The sequence below is a fragment of the Protopterus annectens genome, chromosome 10.part0 (genome assembly GCF_019279795.1).
Source record: "Protopterus annectens isolate FY-2018-M chromosome 10.part0, PAN1.0, whole genome shotgun sequence".
NCBI classification, from domain to species: Eukaryota; Metazoa; Chordata; order Ceratodontiformes; family Protopteridae; genus Protopterus; species Protopterus annectens.
Window position 1 is genome coordinate 1,219,113,580 of NC_056744.1, and position 19,762 is coordinate 1,219,133,341.

General features: G+C 43.8%; 1 protein-coding gene across 1 annotated transcript in view; it reads right to left on the reverse strand.

Annotated features, from left to right (window-relative positions):
* The window catches only part of ZYG11B (zyg-11 family member B, cell cycle regulator), a gene marked incomplete in the record, with an annotated part of 797,045 nt that overhangs the window by 534,248 nt on the left and 243,035 nt on the right, over positions 1 to 19,762 (reverse strand). Inside the window, 1 exon segment of the mRNA XM_044085958.1 lies at positions 2,521 to 2,697. Coding sequence (XP_043941893.1) covers positions 2,521 to 2,697 — 177 coding nt within the window.

Below are 19,762 nucleotides of genomic sequence, written 5' to 3' on the forward strand. Positions count from 1 at the left end.
GTCAAAAAGTTAGTGAAACAGGAAGGGCTTCCCAATGAGGTATCTGTCTGCCCATAACTACTGAAACTGGCAAAGGCCATTTGCTTGACTGACCGAATCAAAAGACAGTTTTCTTCTCATGCTGGTGGCAAGAAAGTTCTGAGGAGCTTCGCACCAGTGTATCTTACATGCTAGCATGTACTCTCTGGCTAAATATACAGGACTCTTGGCAGGATACTTCTCATTTAGTAAGCAACACTGCAAAAGTAATCAAATGCAGGACATGTAGCTAGTGTCATCATGTTTTGTTACCATTGTAAAAATAGACTATGTTCTCAAGATTTTACCACTGGATTTCAAGAAAATGCTTCTTAATACAATGAATTCAAAAAGCAACAAGAAACTACGCTGAAGTGAAAAATCTAATTTGCATGCATCAATTCTTACTCACGCGATGGGCTTGTAACTTCAAAAATTCTTTGAAAAAAGAATTCCCAGTTTTTCAGCAGATGTACTGATGTACAACAGCATCCAGAATGATAAAACACTCAGATCTAGCAAATGAATGTCAGTTTACTTTTTTTCTCACTCTCAGTGCAATCTTGGGTGTCATACATACAGAGTTTGCTGGATAATCCAGAAAACCACAAACAAAAAAACATGCAAAACTGTAGGACAGAAAGGCCAGATTTGCTGGCATAGATGAAGCCCTGAGTAAGGCACTGGAAACTATGCTTCAAGCAAAAGCCGCGAATGGCAGGAGCAAAACTTCAGAAGGGACAAATGGCCAGTTCTATTAGTCCAGTTCCCCAAATAGTATCTTATGGTGGAGACCAAGAATGCTCATCCCAGATACACAAGTGTGTCTGCTTAAACCCGTATGTAGACAACATTTTGAAAGCTACATGGAGACTGCAGAAGAGCAGTGTGGATGGCATATGCACACAATCAGCACTCTGAATGTGCAAGAAAAGTGGGAGAAAAGAAGTGCTACTAAATGCTGAACTCTTGGCTTCCTCTACTCTTGCAAAGGTGGGATTTCTGAAAGGTTAGTCCCCCATGTAAAGGAATGAGCCACTCACAGGGTAATGAGAGGATGCACTTGCTGTGCGTGTGTGTATATATATATATATATATATATATATATATATATATATATATATATATATGTATGTATTATATAATGAATGGTCGAACAGTTTCATGATTGACATTCAAAACATTGATCAAAACACATCGACCATTCACAATACCGACAACACAAAATCGAACAAGGAAATACATTTCCTTACCCTGTGCACTAAAAACTCTACCAGACACCCAACTCAAATTTGTCTGAATAGTGACAGTGTTAAGAGAAGGGCTTTTTTAAGGTAAGCTACATGTTAGGGATAGGAGCAGGGGCAGGGCCCACCTTAGAAATGTGTGTTAACTCTAACCTTGCTCTGCTTCTCACTCTAACAGGCAGTTTACATTAAAAAAGCCTTACTTCTAACACTACCACTACACAAGGCAACTTGACACTCTCCATACAAGACACTAAATCTACTCCTTACCTAACCCTCACCCCAACCCTAAAACACTCACACACATACACAGACTAAATACATCCACTTACCTAACCTAGCCTAACCCTAACCCTAAAGCACACACACACAGTCACACAAAAACTCCCAGCCCAAACACTTAACTTTATCAATATCCGGAAATTGCCCACAATAGCATTCATGCAAAAGTTCCGTCCCTCAATAACACCACCATAATATTAATGTCTCACAGATATGCTTCTAGATTTCATATAGATATAGTTATATATATATATATATATATATATATATATATATATATATATATATATATATATATATATATATATATATATAGATATATATATATATATATATATATATATATATAGATATATAGATATATATATATAGATATATATATATATATATATATATATATATATATAGATATACATATGTATACACACACACACACACACACACACACACACACACACACACACAAGAACAGATGGGTTAATATGGCACTGGAGAAACCAGGTGGACAAGCAAGCAGAGAGAGGGGGACTGCAGTTGACTATTTGCTTGGATACACACCCATCTAACACCAGCAAAGCTTTTTAATGCCCATATCCTTTTAAAAGTGTGAGTTGTCAATAATGAGTGTGGATAACCCTCGTCAGTGAGTCAAGCAGGTAAGCTCCAAACGAAATCAACCTGTAAAACTGGATAAATATACATTTTACATAAGATCTAGGGCAAGGGTCAGTACTTATGACTAACCCTGACCATTATGATAGCAAAACCCTCTGATGGAGATCACTTCATCAGAACTACAAGTGTAAGATAAAAGTTACAAATGAACAGGTACACTGACTGCATATGCAAGTGTTAGTCAAAGTAACACAGGGAGAAAGGTATTGATCTGGAGATAATTTCTTTAGTAACATTCTCCTGGGTTTTTACACTTGAGATCCATCTCAGTCAAAATATTTTACATAAAAGCAAGTACCTGCTGGTGGTTAGGAAAGTGCTCCATGGCCTTCAGGAGAAGATTGGTCACTTGAGTCAGTAGACGAACAGGCATGCCAGCTGCTAACTCTTGTTTTGTAAGGTTAAACACACAGGCACTGGCAGCTAATTGTACTGGCAAATGCTTTGGATGGTTTTTCATGCCATTCACTACGAGCTGAAATGATCAAAACACTGTTTCAGTTTTAGATGTAAAATAAGAATGACATTTATAAAACTAAGCTACTGGCAGAAAACAGGCTACTTAATGAAAGCAAATTAACAAGTCAAAACAAAATTTAGTGACACTTGACAATTAAAAGCAAGAACTTCACACATTGCTTGACAAACTTTGCCTAACAAAAACATCTTTGCTTCATCACACACTTTAGAGTACTTCAAAATCTGTTGCATGTAAGTACTTACTACTTTCATGACAAATTAAACAAACTCCATTGTTAAATGATCACTAAATTTAGTCTTATGTGGTAGCCCATAACTGCAAGGATCTTACTCTGTAAAATGGCAGAAATATGAGGATACAGATTAAGGTACATTAAAAAAAAATCAACTTGAGTCCCATTCAGGCAAGTTGCTATGGATCTGATGTGCAATGCTTTTTTTTTCCAGGTATTAGATTTTGGCAGTTAAAGATGGAAAAAGGTGGGGATTACATCACTAACTGCGGACTTGAAGGGGCAGAACAACAAAGTAAGGCTTAATACCTTGAATTAATTGAAACATTTTAAGTAATGTGCTAAGCACAAAATTTGTCATTAGTCTCAGTACCAAAAGAAACATTCAGGGCATAAAATAAAAGAGAAAACCACAGCTAAAGCTCAAAAGAAAGTAGCACTAAGAAATATCAATAACTAGAGAACAATATTACTTAGAACATCGCCATATGAAAATGGGTGTAAGTGAAATGGAAAAAATATGTTCAAATCTCATTTCAATGAAAAGCCATTTTCTGAACCAAGATTTAAAAAAAAAGTTATGTCTTACTATAATATACCATCTGTGTTGTCGATCTTCATCTATTCTTGACTGATGGGTTACCGTTCCAATCCCTGAACATATACGGCCGTTATATAGTTTGTGCCAGCCAAAAAACACTTGAGCTAAAGGTCTACCCATAATGCCCATCTCTACATTACCTCAGATCGAGTTTGCAATCTTAAAGAAAGGAATATATCCGTATCCATATTTCTTTTATTTATTTACTTATTTTACATTTGTTTACTGGGAATGCTGACTGGGATAATCACCATTTTCAGCGGAGGCCCGGGGAGAAAAGCTCCACATACAGAGATTATACAAAACTTGTACAAAAAATATAGAAGACTTACAGTAAACCAGAAATTACATTCTATGCTACTATAGCTGACATTTGTATTATACAATCATCTGATATAATTCCATATATACACACAGATAGAAATTAAAACACCATGAAAAAGCCACATTCAAGAAGTATCCTAACCGAAGACCCAGAACAAACAAATCGTTCCACCAGGAGTCGTCAGGAGGGGGAAGGAGGGATGGATGTCAAGAGTAGATGAAGATCGACAACACAGATGGAACGTTATGGTAAGACATAACTTATTTATCTGATGTTGTCAATCTTCACCCATTCTTGACTGATGGGACAGAGTTCCCCAGCTACTTTAGATCCTGGGTGACCCTATGGAAGAATATTCCTGAGAACCATAGAACCAAAGGTAGCTCTTCCCCTGGAGATCAAATCCAATTTGCAATGTGTGATAAAGGTATGTGGAAGTAGCCCATGTTGCTGCTGCACATATTTCATCCATGGAAGCCTTCGAATGAAAAACAGCTGAAGCAGCTATGGATCTGGCGGAATGATCCTTAACCAGCATTGGTAATTTTAGACTGCATTACTTTCATTTAGAACAAAAACAGTCTCTTAGCCATTTTGACAAGGTAACTTTAGAGAGAGATTTTCCTACGGTTATCTCAGCAAAGGAAATAAATAACTGTTCTGATTTCCTGAATTCCTTATTTTTATTAAGGTAAAAACGTAACAACTGTAGGCAGCATTCACCTTTGTTGTTAAAATTTGGAAAGAAGACTGGTAAGCCTGTAGTCTGATTGATGTTGGAACCTGAAACCAGCTTTGGAAGAAAGGATGGATTGGTCCTGAGTGTAACTCTATCTTTAGGGAAAATTAAGTAAGGGGGCTTTGAACATAAGGCTTGCAATTCAGAAACTCATCTTGCAGAGGTCAAAGCTATAATCAGAAGTGTTTTCCAAGAGAAACTTCAAATCACAACTAGCTGCCAGTTCAAAGGGAGTAAGTACCACTGATTGTAGAACAGTCAGGTCCCATGGTGGTAGACTATCTTTAAATGGTGGCTTTAATCGAATAGTTACCTTGAGAAAGACTTTACATAGTCTATGTGAAATTAAAGGTAGGTCTCTGAATCCATTATGAAAATTAGAGAGTAGCTAGAATTACCTTAACAGTAGAAGTAGAAACTCATTTTGCAAAAAGGATGGCCAGAAATTCTAATACTTTTTCCACTGGAGCTGAAAAGGGGTCGAGACCCTTATTACAAGCCCAGATTGAAAACCTCTTCCACTTTCTAAGGTATAGTTTCCTGGTGGATGGTTTATGTGGTGCAAGCAAATTTTTTATCACCAGGGATGGTACATCATTTTGCCTGGCAACTAATGGAATTGGAGGAACCAAGCAGTTAGCTTGAGACAAGACTGGGATGCAACAGTCCCTGAGGGTGAGGTCTAGAACCCATGAACGGTGAAACAGAAGAGGCCATAGGAAGGGAAAACAAATTTGTTGAGGCTAGCAGGGTGCAATGAGAATTACTTTGCTTCTCAACCTGGCTGCTTTCTTGAGAAAGGGTGGAATCAGAGGAAAAGGAGGAAAAACATAGGGGAGACCTGGGGGGCCAAACGAGGAGAAAAGCGTCTCCTGGGGACTCCCTCTAAGGGGGGATCAAGGCAAAATAGTTTCTGCACTTGTTTTGGGGTGAAGCAAAAAGGTCACAGCAAGGCTGGCCTCAGCGACAAAAGATCTTCTTCGCTATCAAGGAACTGAGACATCATTCATGAGGCAATAGAATGCACCTGATCAGTTTGTCTGCTATCACGTTTGAACTCCCCAGGATGTGTGCTGCTATCAGAAAGCAGTTGAAAGCAATAATGGCCCATTGCCACACTCAGAGGGCTTCTTGACAGAGGGGTTAGGATCTGGTTCCCCCTTGTTTGTTGATATACCAGACTAAAGACATGCTGTCTGACTGAATTACAATTGTTCCTTGAGGAAGGACAGAATGAAATGCTTGCAATGCCAGAAGCACTGCCCTCAACTCCAGGACATTGATATGCAGATTGGCTTCCAACATGGACCAAGTGCATTGGACAGTCTTTCCCAGATAATGCCCCCCCCATCTGGGAAGCATCCATGGTCACAATGGCTTTGGGTTGATGAGGGAAAAAGGAGCGGCCCAGAAGAATTTACTTGGATTCCATCCACCAGGACAGGTCTTTTTTGCAGCGACTGATTAGAATTATGAGACTGTTTATCGGGTGAGTTAGTACGGACCACTGATTCGCTAGAAGCCACTGTAGTTATCTCATGCAATACCTCGCTAAAGGCACCAGAGTTACTGATGCTGACATGGACCCTAATACTCAAAGTATCAGTCAAGCCTGTACTTTGCTTGAGGTCAAGAGTGAATGAACCTGAGATTTTATTCTGTTCAACCTGTGAGCAGGTAGAGAGGCTACACAACAGATCTTGTTTAGAAGAGCTCCGATAAATTCCATATCCTGAGAAGGAGTCAGTTGGGACCTTGATTGAGCGTGATGCCCAAATTCATGAACAACTGCAAGATGATGTCCATCGCTTGTAGCAGTAGATGTCTGGTGGAAGCAGTGATGAGCCATTCGTCTAGATATGGAAACACCCAGAATCCATGCAGTCTCGATTGAGCTGCTACTGCTGCCATATATTTGGTGAACACTATGGGGGCTGTGGTAAGACCAAAGGGCAGCACCATGAACTGATGGTAACTGACTCCTAGTTAGAAGCAGAGAAACCTTTTTGAGCGTTTGTCCATTTTTATATGGTAATATGTATTGAAGGTCTATAGAGCACATCTAATTACTTTCTTCCAGAAAGAGAAGTATTGACTGAACTGTGACCATCTGGAAGTTAGACTGTTGAACAAATTTGTTTACAATGCCAAGATCCAGAACTGGTCTCCAGTCCCCCTGTCTTTTTTGGCACTAAAAAGAATAGAGTAAAATCTGGATCCTGCTTGGTCTGGTGGGACTTCTTGGAGGACTCTTTTGTCTAGCAGCTTTTGTACCTCTAAGGCTGTTTGGTCCCTCTGACTGGGTGGAACATTGGGGAGCCTTGATCGAGTTCTTGGGTGATGGGAGAAGGGGAAAAGGTAACCTATGGAAATTATTCTTAGCACCCAGGCAACTCTGGTTATATGTTACAAGGCTGATGGGTGCAAAGAAAATCCCACTCCCCCGACTGCCTCCAGAGGTAAGCAATTGTGCCTCCTTTCAGGAGTGCTGATAGGGTTAGCCAGAGAAAGACTCCCTGGATCCCTGGTTCTGCAGGCCACCTTTGCCTCTAGGATGACATCTTTCATTTGAACTCCCCCTTCTGCCCCGAGGGGAGACTGTACCACATGTGTCCTGGAAAGGCTTCTGGGACTTCTTAAACTACATCTTCCCATTCCTCTGATTCCTGGAACAGGCTCATTGAGGAGCAGAAAAATGTATGCAAACAGCAGACAGAGTCTTTCCGTCTTTCTCACACCTGGATAGAGTTTCCTTAACCTTGGGGCTGAACAAAGATGATCTGTCAAAGGGAGCATTGATGAAGGAAAATTTGAATGGCTCGGCAAACTCACACAGACGCATCCAAGCATGTCATCGAATAGCAACGCCTAAACTAGCTGACCTGGTCGCCCCTTTGGCGGCACGTGCAATGAACCTCATGGACGAACTAGATATAGACTCCAGGGTAGCTAGCTGGGGGGCCACTTTTTCCTGGACCCCCTCAGCCACAGCTCCTGCTAGGGTATCACAGCTCCTTGATCAGATCCCTTTGGAGCCTGGTAAAATGTGCCATGAAGTTCAAGGACCGAATAGTAAAAATCGATGTTAGACTCGCTTCTCAAATTTGTCCATTGTCTTCAACTCTTGTTTGGGGGGGGGGGGTGAACAGTGAAACTTTTCTCAGCTAGCTCCTTTTTAGTGGCAGCTGCCACCACCATGACATCTACTGCTAAGCCTTTTGCCCAGTGTTGGTGATGCTCGTGTGCTGAGAGTACTCTATCTGGTCTCCAAGGAATTGGTTTTATCAAATCAGGAGCCTTCCAAGCCCGCTGAGGGATCAGCTCAATAAGGAGTCCCCCAGGAAGTAGATGGGCAAGCTCCCAAGGCCTGTAAGTACACAGACACCTTTGGACTTCCTGGATGTCCCCAAAGGAGACATCTTCCGAGGGTGACAACACTCCCCCTCATCGAAATGTGTCCTCAGTGACAGACTTTTCAGGGGAGTCTAAGTGTTTCCTCTTACACAGTCTCTTTCGTCAGTGGGAATTTCTGAGGAGAACTCGGAAGAAGCATGGTCTTTGGACAGTAACTCTTGCAGCCTTGGAGTGCCCTGTCCAGGAACTGAGGCTGGTGTACGTTTTGGAAGTACAGGCGTCAGAGGGTGAGACTCTGGTAACCTCCAGTAACACAGGAGCCTCCTGAAAAGTAGCAGTGGCCAAGGCTTGCTCCATGGTTTGGAAAACAGCTCCCTTGAGGAGGGAAGGAAGCCCAGCACAGAGACTGACAAACTCAGAACCGGGGCCACATCCTGCTTGGAGAGACCCACCTCCAAGCCTGGAGCCGAGGAAAGACCTGCAGCCAGTGCAGACCAAAGTGGTAAGGTCAACTTCAACTAAAAAAAAAAAACAGAATACAACTCAAATCCCCCCATACCCAATGGTAGAGGACCGATCCCAGGGACCCATCGGTTCCGATGGCACCGAGGGAGTCAGAGCCATGCCCGGAACCAAAGACAAATGTCAGCACCAAAACCATTGCAGCATGTGTGGTTGGAGTCTGCCATTCTAAAGTCTGTGAAGAGGTCAGAGAAGGAACATATGAAGGGGTACTGGGAGAAAACTCTCCTACTCCAGGAAGGACAGGAGGCTGAGAAGATGGAGAAAGACCCCCAGCTGTCAGAAGCTAGTCCACCAACCTCACTACGTCAAGTTAAAAGAGACTCCTGGTGGAGTGAACAGACAATCCTGTGGGAAAATCAGGTCTTTCTAAGGAGGAGCTTGGAAGTTGACCTAGAAAGGGGTCGACCGTGGGGGAGTATCTTGTCCTGGGTATATGGAATGCTTCAGACTTCGCCACTGGGGAATAAGTTACGAACTGCAGCACCAAAGGAGATGTCGGTACCGACATGGTAGCTGACAAAGTCAGTGCCGATATAGAAGTCAAAGTTTGTACTGGTGCCAATGTCAGTGCTGGTGTCTCAGTTGGTGACTATGACAAAATAGGTGTCCACGGCACCGAAATAGCAGTTGGTGCTGAGGACTCAGTACGTTCCGGGATTTTTGGAACCTTAGATTTTGGTTCCATGGAAGATCCAGCAGAAGAGTTTTATGCTTTTTTGGTGTTGGCACAGAGTGACAAATTTTGAACCAGAGGAGAATGGTCGGTCTTTGACAAGGCTTCTTCAAAGGGTGTCTTAAGGAGCCCTTTAAAAATAAGCTTATTCTTATGCTCTGCCAGAGTTCTGTTACTAAAGCCCTGGCAGATAGAACAGCCACTGTCAAGATGTGGTGCACCTAAGCAATACACGCTTTTCTCATGCCTATCAGAGTTCGGCATTTTCCTGCTGCACTCCTGGCATTATTTAAAGCCTGTGGTAGATTTCAACTTATCTGCCATGGTAAGCAAAAAAAAAGGGAGGGGGGACACAAGAAAAGATAGACCCATTCACACAGAAAAGAAGAATTCTACCAGCGAAGGAAGGAATGATTACCTACGGGTAAGTTAAGGAAAGGAAAGAAAAAGCTACCAGCAATGGTAGGTGAGAAATAAGTGGTATAAGAGAAACAAAAAAAGGGGTAGACACTTGAAAGCAACTACCAGTGTCACTAGAAGAAAAATATTAAAGGAGAAAACTTTAAATATTGAAAATTACAGTTACATTTCAAGAAGAATAAACTTAGTTGCGAGAGTCAGCTGATGCTTTTCTACAAGAACGGCAAACGAGATCTGGGGTAATGTAGAGAAGGGCATTATGGGTAGACCTTTAGCTCGAGAGTTTTTTGGCTGATGCGAGCTATATAATGGGCCAGATTGGTTCTGAGGATTGGAACTGTAACCCATCAGCAAGAATGGATGAAGACTGACAACATCAGATCATTAATTAATTTAATTCATTCTTTTTTTGCTGTTGTTTTGGCTCCTACATCCTTCATGTAATGGGTTTAATGCCTGTTTTTCCTTAGGATGTTGGTTCACCCACCTGAGGACAAGATAGGAACTGATGACCATGGTTTACAACCTCCACCTGTCAGAACGAACACTAGGAGCACATAATGACCTGCCAAGCAGTGATCATTACTGTACCTGGGCCAGATGTTTGACAACTGCACCTGAGCCCTGGTTTAAAGGTTCACTTTTATTTATTTATTTTTATTACCCGTCAAGCAGACCATAGAGAAGCTCATTTTTTTATGTCATTACCCTGCATCTTTACTTAGGGTTTATTGGTGCTGGCTATGATACAGGTACTGGATGAGTCTCAAAGCTTTCAATACATGTGCTCTTCTGAAATACAAACATAAATATAAATATACTGTATTCTGCCCACTCTAGTTCATTTACTGTATGTTAGGGAATAATATGTAAATTCTACTGCCTGCTTCTGAATTTAAATCTCCCGTACCAAATATTCTTATGTACATCTTAGGAAATCAACCCTGTTTTGTTATACTTTCCCTTATTGATCCACTGATGCATCTTCACTATTGCAAATCATACGTTCCAGTCCCTACCAATAAATAACACTCCCTGCTGAAAGCTTATTTCTGCCCAGATCCTCCGAAACTCCATAACTTTTAGTTATGTACTCACCATAACTTCAGATGTTTGGGATCCATCTCGCCTACATTCTGACTGATGGGTTCGGAGCCGATCCCTCCCGACTGCACGCTTATGCCAAAGAGCGAAGTCTCTTATTGGCTGAGCTTACTATATCCCAGGATGCACCACTACCAGTCCCCCAGATCTAGTTTGTCCGCATACATGCACACATGCACGCCCCGCTTATATAACATCGTCAGATGGAACAAGATAAAACAGTAGAAAGTACAGTTTTGTACCTACCATAAATGTAGATGTCCGAACTGGATAGCATCTGCAGTCATAACAAGTGGGTTGTCCTGTCGTCAGGCAGCCCTGCAGTCGGCCGGATTCCAAAGTCCGGGTCCGGCTTCGGCTGATGTCGCACTCCACCCGGCGTCATCTCTGTTGGTCTTGGGTATAAAAGCATCAGCCGCGCCATTTTCCTCAGTGTTTCTTGCCCCAGATGCCAGTAGCCCTCTTGCAGGCTAAAAATTTGGATAGATGCCAATGTTTCCAAATAGATAGAGGTAAACACAGCAATAAGCATATATATACATATATACAAACAAATACACCATAAAAGACTCCCCCCCAACAGCTAGCTATTAGGAGGGTAAACACCCTAGGAGTACCACAGAGGGAAGGAGGGAGGGTAATCTGACTGCAGATGCTATCCAGTTCGGACATCTACATTTATGGTAGGTACAAAACTGTACTATGTCCTTCATGGATGCATCTGCAGTCATAACAAGTGGGTAGAATACCATAGCCAACTAGGGAGGAGGATAAAAGTAGATTATGGTGTGTTTAGGATCCCTTGCAGTACAGCAGTGGCAAACCCTGCTCAGGATCTGGAATATAGAGGCAAATTATAATGCTTGGCAAATGTATGCACGGAGGTCCAAGTAGCCGCCTCAATAATGTCTTTGGTTGCCACTCCTCGTAAGAAGGCTGTGGTAGTGGCTGTTGCCCTTGTAGAATGAGGTCTTATGTTCTGTGGAATTGGTTTTCCATGGAAGGAGTAACAGTATCGTATGCAATTTCCTATCCATTTGGAGATTGTCTGTTTGGAAATAGCTTTTCCTTCCCTTCCTGTTGCATAGGCTACAAAAAGTTGGTCAGTCTTTCTGCTATTTTTTGTTCTGTCCAAGTAGTAGCGTAGCTGTCTATGTACATCCAAGGTATGCAGTATTCTTTGCCCTCTGTTTTGTGGGTTGGGAAAGAAGGTAGGTAGGTGGATTGCCTGGTTTAAAGACACTCTGGATACCACCTTGGGCATAAATGTAGGATTAGTCCTCATGGACACTCTATCTTGGTGGAAGATTAGGAAGGGTTGCACTGCCATTAAGGCCTGTAGTTCTGAAACCCTCCTTGCTGAAGTAATTGCCAGTAGGAAAGCAGTTTTCCATGACAGGTGTTGTAGGTCTGCTGTTGCTGCTGGTTCAAAGGGTGATAGTGTCAACTTTTCTAGCACAAAATTTAAATCCCAAGCTGGTAATGGTGGTTTCCTTGGAGGTTTTACATTCTTGATTCCTCTGAGGAACTGCCTGAGCAAAGGGTGAAAAACAGGTGGATCAAAGCTGTATTCTGCTGAAATAGCTGATGCATGTATCTTGATGGAGGAGTAGGACAGGCCTGAATGAAGAAGTTCGCCAGATACTCCAGAATGTTAGGCATATCTATGTTTGACACATCTTTTCCTCTTTCCGTACTCCAAATGACAAACCTTTTCCATTTTCCAGCATAGTTCCTTCTTGTTGAAGGTCTGCGTGCTTCAAGAATAATGTCTTTAACTCTTTGGGAAAGTTCTGGATTAGCTGCTGCTATGTGATGTTCCATGCAGTCAGTTGCAGCGTTTTAGGTTTGGATGTATGATGCTGTAGTTGTTCTGAGTTAACATCAAAGGCATCAGGGTATTGGCCACATATTGTTCGAGACATGCTCTTCAGTAGTGGGTACCAGTGTTGTCTTGGCCAGTTTGGAGCTATCAGGATTATCCTTGGACGTTCTTCCTTGATTTTTAGTAGTACCTTGTGTATCAAAGGAAGAGGTGGGAATGCATATGCTGTTAGGCCTTTCCAGTTGAAGGAGAGAGAGTCCACTTTCCATGCTAGTGGGTGGAATGTCCTTGTGCAGAATTTTTTGAGCTGGTGATTGAGAGGTGATGCGAATAGGTCTATCTGTGGCATTCCCCATTTCTTCGAGATGGTCTTGAAGATGTCCGGGTGCAGCTTCCATTCGTGGGCATCGAAGTGGTTCTGCTTAATATGTCTGCTAGAGTATTGTCTTTCCCGGTACAAATATTGCCTGTAACTGAATGTTGTAGCTGAGTGCCAGGGTCCACAGCTCCAAGGTCATTCTGCATAGGGGGTATGAATGAGTGCCTCCCTGTTTGTTGATGTACCACATGACTGTGGTGTTGTCTGTCCTTATCAATTGGCCCTCTTTGAGAAATGGTTTGAACTTTTGGATTGCCAGTTTTACTGCCAGCATTTCTTTTAGATTGATGTGCAGGTGAAGTTGATCCTGTGTCCACAATCCTTGCACGCATTTGTCCAGCATGTGGGCCCCCCATCCTAGGTCTGAAGCGTCTGTTGTGATGGTCTGGCTTGGTTGACATCTGCGAAAGGGTAGGCCTGGGTTTGACTGGCATGCCTGAGCCCACCATAGGAACTCCTGTTTTAAGCATGGAATTAGTGGGATTTCTGTTTCTAGACTGTGTCTGTGTTGGGACCATAAATTCTTTAGGTACCACTGTAGTTTCCTCATATGTAGTCTGGCAAATGGGACCAAGATTATGCATGATGCCATGAAGCCCAAGGCCTGCAGAACTTTTCTTGCTGTTAACTTGTTCAGTTTTGTTAGTGCCAAGAAGTAAAGAGGAAGTTCTTTTGTTTTTCTGTAGTCAGGAATGCCATCTGTTGTACTGTGTCCAATTCAGCCCAAGAATGTCCTTGTTTGGGATGGTATCAGCCTTGACTTTTGTAAATTGACTGTGTATCCCAGTCCTTGTAGCAAGTAAATGACCCTTTGTAAATCTGTTGTCAGCTTGCTTTTGTTGTCCCCTTGTAGCAGGCAGTCGTCCAGGTATGGGTAAATTTGAATTCCCTGTAGTCTGCAATGGGCGATTACTGATGCCAGGCATTTTGTGAATACTCTGGGCAGTAGATAAGCCAAAGGGCAATGCTGAGAATTGATAGTGCTCTGATCCTGCAAGAAATCTGAGGTATCTTCTGCAGATTGGTCGAATGGGGACGTGCAGGTATGCCTCCTTGAGATCTAGAGTTACCAGCCAAGACTCCTTGCCCAGCATGGGAAGAAGTTGCTGTAGGGTCAGCATTTTGAATTTTGGGACAATGATGTATGTATTTAAGGTGGACAGGTCGAGAATTGGTCTCCAACTTTTTCCTTTCTTGGAACTAGGAATAGTCTGGAGTAGAACCCTTTCCTTGTTCTGCTGTTGGCACTCTTTCCACAGCTCTCATGTTTGCTAACTCCATTATCTGGCGTAGAGCCTCTGTTTTTGATTTGGAGGTAGATTTGGCATTCCTCTTTTGACTGGTAAAGTGTGGAAGTGAAACCGGTAACCTTGATCTATGGTTTGTAAAATCCACTTGTCTTTTGTTATGTAGTGCCAGTTCTTTGAAAATAAGGTTAACTTTCCGCCTAGAGGAGCTGCTATTTGTTCCCTGGTAGGCGGTTTAGGATTAAGTCACTGTGGTTGTGCTGATGTAGTGGCAGTGGCTGTGTCTGTGCCTCTGTTGTTACCTTGCCACTGTCGTCCTCTGTAGGCACCTCCTCTGGATTGGTTTCTGCCTCTGGAGCGTCTATTCCTGCCCCTTTGAAATTTTGTGGAGTCAGGAAAGGACCAATTTTTGGCAGGCCAGTTCCTGCTAAACCTTGGGGTTGAACCTGCAAGAAATCTTTCACAGTTTGAACAGATTTTGCCTTTTCTTCCATTTTCTTCATAACCTGCTGTGCAGGTGTACCAAACAAACTTGTCTTGTCCATAGGAGCATCTAGCAACTTAGCTTTAACATGATCCGGTAAAGCTTGTTCCTTTAGCCATGCATGCCTTCTTATCACTGTGCCTGTCATGGCTGATCTAAATGAAGCCTCCAGTGCATCATAGCCACATTTTAAGGAATGGTTGCTAACCTGTTGTATGTTATTTACCATCTCTAATACATATTTCTTATCAAGAGATTCATCAGTGGTTAGTTTTTAGTTAACTGATCAAGCATAAACTCTTGGTATTGTATCATGTGAAACTGACAGTTTAAAGCTCTAGCTGAGAGAGTAGCTGAAGTGTAGACCTTTTACCCCATCTGTCTAGTGACCTTGCTTCCCTTTCAGAAGGAATAGGGTTTTAGCTGTGGTCGGCTACTGCCTTGGGACCCTGGGATATAGTTTCTGGGTCTGCAAGTGGGGCCTTGTAAAGGTGGTGATGAGTATCTGGCACCCTGTAAAATCTGTCTGGTTTGGCAGGGGCTGGGGTAAAGAATCTGGAGCGGAGCAAACATCATTGAAAGCATCATCCACCACAGAGAACAGGAGGTATAGCTAAGGGCCTGTGCTGTGGGAGGTGCAGAAAGGTCCTAAGTCTTTTCTGGAGTCTGAAAAATCCTGTTGCTGCCATTGGAACTGTTCTGCATGGCATGCAAGGTTTCCCCAAAGGAGAATTCTTCTGGTGGGAAGCAGCTGGAATGGATTCTTCAGCATCAGAATCTTCAAAATTGGAGAAGGGAGCCTCAGGCTGGTCAGTTATGTCTGATTCATCAGCAGAATCATCAGAAGACACTGGCTCAGGGGGCTCTGCCCTAGGTCTCTTCTCTGGGGGCTGAGAGGCCCTGTCTGGGTGAGATTGAGATCCTCATATTAAAGAAATTAAATCTTCTGCCAAAGAAAGCATTTGAGAACTAGAAGAGGGCCTGGATGTGGGGGGTTTAACAGGCACTGTTTTAGTAGTCTTGGCTGCTTTAGCCCTGGCGAAGGCCTTAATGGACATGGCAGCTGGAGGCCTAGCAGCACCACGTGCTGGGGTAGAGACATCCAAGGGGATGGTGTCTGATAAGTCAACCACCGTAGTGGGTAAAATTTCTGAGGTCGATTCAAGAGTTGTAGCAGGGGCCTCAGTTGTAAGAATAGGTTCAGCTGTACTTTGAGCAGTTTTCTTGGTTTCGGCCGAAACAGAGACACTCGCGGTTTGCTTTACCGTGGTTTCGGCGAAACCGCGGACATGAGTGTCGGTCTTTATCTTTGCGTTTTTGGGGGTAGTCGGAGGATCCGGCGGCATAATGTAAAATCAGAACCGAAAAACTGTTCTGCAAACTCTGACCGACGCCTAAGCGTTCGTCGGTTGAAAGAGGCACAGGCCGAACAGGCTGCTACGTCGTGGGCTGGGCCTAAACAAGGCAGACAGTAAGGTGGAAATCTTTATGAGGTATTTGTTTCCCACAGGTTAAACAATTGTTAACTTTTTCTGACATCGGCTGAGGCAAGAAAGACTCCCGAGCGGGGTACTTACCTTTAGGAGTCTTGGGAGTAGTATTCGGTAGAAGTAATCTCTGGATGCGACCGACCGGCACTTGCGAACAGCTTCTGCTTGAGCGCGCAAGAAAGACTGAGGAAAATGGCGTCGGCTGATGCTTTTATACCCGAAGACCAACAGAGATGGCGTCGGGTGGAGTGCGACATCAGCCGAAGCCGGACCCGGACTTTGGAATCCGGCCGACTGCAGGGCTGCCTGACGACAGGACAACCCACTTGTTATGACTGCAGATGCATCCATGAAGGACATCTCAAAACCGTTCAATCTCTTCTGATCTCCAAGGCAGGGGGAAGGAGGGTGGGTATTAGGAATGTAGGCGAGATGGATCCCAAACATCTGAAGTTATGGTGAGTACATAACTAAAAGATGTTATGTGATCCTATCGCCTACATTCTGACTGATGGGACAGCGTCCCTAGCACCTGAATCCTGGGTGGCTCACTGGAAAACACTCCTGAGTACCGTGGAACCAAATGATGCTCGTCCTTTAGATGCCACATCCAATTTGTAGTGGGAAATGAAAGTGTGCGGATTGGACCAAGTAGCCGCAGCACAAATCTCCGATATAGCGAGCTTGGAATGAAAAGCTATAGAAGTAGCCATAGCTCTGGTAGAATGAGCTTTAATAGATGTTGTAAGTTGCTTATTGAAGAAGAATAAGCCTGAGTTATGCAATCTCTAATCCATTTGGAAATAGTAGCTTTTGTGATGGTTTACCCAATTTATTATCTGAGAAGGACACAAACAACTGGTCTGACTTACGAAGTTGCTGAGTCCTGTCTAAATAGAAGCGTAATTGCCTGTGAACATCCAATTTATGGAAAGTATATTCTGCTTCATTGGAGAAATTTGGGAAGAAAACTGGTAGCTCTAGAGACTGTTGGAGACAAAGATTAGAACAGACCTTTGGGACAAAGGATGGATTAGGCCTAAGAGATACTCTGTCCTTGTGGAAAATCAAGTACGGTGGTTTAATGGACAGGGCTTGAAGCTCTGAAACTCTTCTTGCAGAAGTAATTGCAACTAAGAAAGCAGTTTTCCAAGACAGATATTTTAACTCACATGTAGCAGCCGGTTCGAAGGGGAAGATGTCAATGCACGAAGCACTAAATCTAGATCCCACGGAGGCAGGATGATAAACTGGGGTCTCAACAGACCCGCACCTTTAATGAAAGTTTTGCACAGTCTGCAGCTCATCAATGGAGGATCCATGGACTCGTGAAATTTAGAGATTGCCGCTAGTTGGACTTTAATAGTAGAGACAGAAGATCCCTGATTAAATAGGGATGTTAAAATTTCAAAACCTCTGGGATAGGAGCAGTGATAGGGTCTAAGCCCTTGAGTTGAGCCCAGATAGCAAACCTCTTCCACTTACTGAGGTACAATTTGTTAGTGGTGGGTTTGTGGGCGAAGATAAAATGTGAACAACTTCGGGTCTAATGTGTGACTTCTGACTAAAGTCGGAAGTGGAGGAGCCAAGCTGTCAACTTCAAAGATCGAAGGGACTGATGCTGTTGTCCCGACTGATGAATTAGCAGGTCGAATTAGGTCTAAAGTCCACGGATCGTCCACCACATGTTTCTTCAGGTAAGGAAACCATACCTGGCGAGGCCAGTATGGGGCAATCAGTATCATTGCGGACCCCAATTGAGAAGCTTTTGAATGACTTTGGGAGAAGTGGAATCGGAGGAAAGGCATAAAGTAGCCCTGTTGGCCAAGGTTGTGCTAGAGCATCCATAGCTGGTACTCCTGATGTGGAGTCAAGGAGAAGAACCTTTTGCACTTGGTGTTCAGTGGAGTTGCAAAAGGTCGCAGCAGCGTCCCCATCTCCTGAAAACCTGAGCTGCTACTGTTTGGTTTAGGGACCACTCGTGAGGAGAGAATTGTCCTGCTCAATTTGTCTGCCAATATATTTGATTTCCCGAATGTGGGTCGCTACCAAGAAGCGGTTGGTAGCTACAGCCCATTCCCACACCCTCATGGCCTCTCTGCAAAGGGGGTAAGATCTGGTCCCTCCTTGTTTGTTCAGATACCAGACCACCGACATGTCTGTGTGGATGGCGATGATGCCCTGAGGAAGAAACTTGTGTAAGGCCTGTAGGGATAGAAGTACAGCCCTCATCTCCAACACATTGATGTGGAGAAGAGCTTCGTCTGGAAGCCAGGAGCCCTGAACCAACCTGCCCAGACAATGCCCCCCCCACCCTATCTGGGAGGCATCTGTCGTCAGGGTAACCACTGGAGAGGGAATAACAAAGGGGCTTCCTTGATTTAGATTGGATGTCTGAAGCCACCAGCGAAGGTCCCGTTTGCATGTTTCCGTAATCATGATGTGATGATTGAGGGAAGATCCTGAAAGGACCATTGAGTTGACAATAGCCACTGAAGAATCCTCATGTGCAATCTTGCCAGAGGAACTAAAAGAACCGTGGCAGACATTGAACCTAAAACTTGTAGAACCATCCTGGCTGGGGCTTTGGATCTCGAGATCAGAGCTTGAACTTGGCTCTGTAAAGTTTGGATCCTTTCGGCAGGAAGAAAGACGCATCAATTTTGAGTCCATCTCTGCTCCTATGAACCTTATGCTGAGAGGGCAGCAAGACAGACTTTGACCAATTGAATGTAATCCCCAGGGTAGCACCCAGGAGATGGTGGCTTTGAGGTTGTCCATTAGTAGATGCGTGGTGGTGGCAGTCAGGAGCCAGTCGTCCAGATAGGGAAACACTTGGAATCCAAGACTTCTCAGGTGAGCCGTCACTACTGCCAAACACTTGGTGAACACCCTGGGGGCTGTGGTGAGACCAAAGGGCAGAGCACAAAATTGGTAATGACTGACTCCCAGGCTGAAGCGCAGATACCTCCTGGGCGCCTGATGTATCGGTATGTGATAATAGGCGTCCTTGAGGTCTATGGAGCACATCCAAACATCCTTCTCCAACAATGGGAGAATGGATTGTAACGTGACCATTGAATTTGGATTTCGTGACGGATTGGTTCAGTCTGCTGAGATCCAATATTGGTCTCAGGTCCCCTGTCTTTTGGCACTAAAAGAACCTGGAGTAATTTCCTGATCCGATCTGGTCTGTGGGGACGGTTGGATGACTCCTTTTCTAGCAGCTTTAAAGCTTCTGCGGCTGCTATTTCCCTTTGACTGGGTGGTGGGTCCGGGATTTTTGGACGGTGGGGGTGAGTATGTGAATGGGATGGTGTAACCTCCGGCAATGATCCGGCACCCATCTGTCCTGAGTGATTGATTCCCAGGCTTTTAGGTGCTTGGCAAAGCGACACCCGACTGGCTCCGAGCAGCACAGCCGGGCAATCCCTCATGATGTGTGGGAGGCTGAAGAGCCACGAAAGGACTCGCGGTCTCCAGAATTGCGGGGCCCTCTGCCGCCTCTGGGACGGCGTCTCCCAGAAAAATTTCCCGTCCTCTGCCTCTGGAAGGGGAATCTTCCTGCTGTTGGGGAAAAACTTACGAGATTTGGAACCACATCTTCCCCTCCTTTAGCCTTGGGGTAAGGCCGAAGGGAGTGGAATAACGGGCACCTACG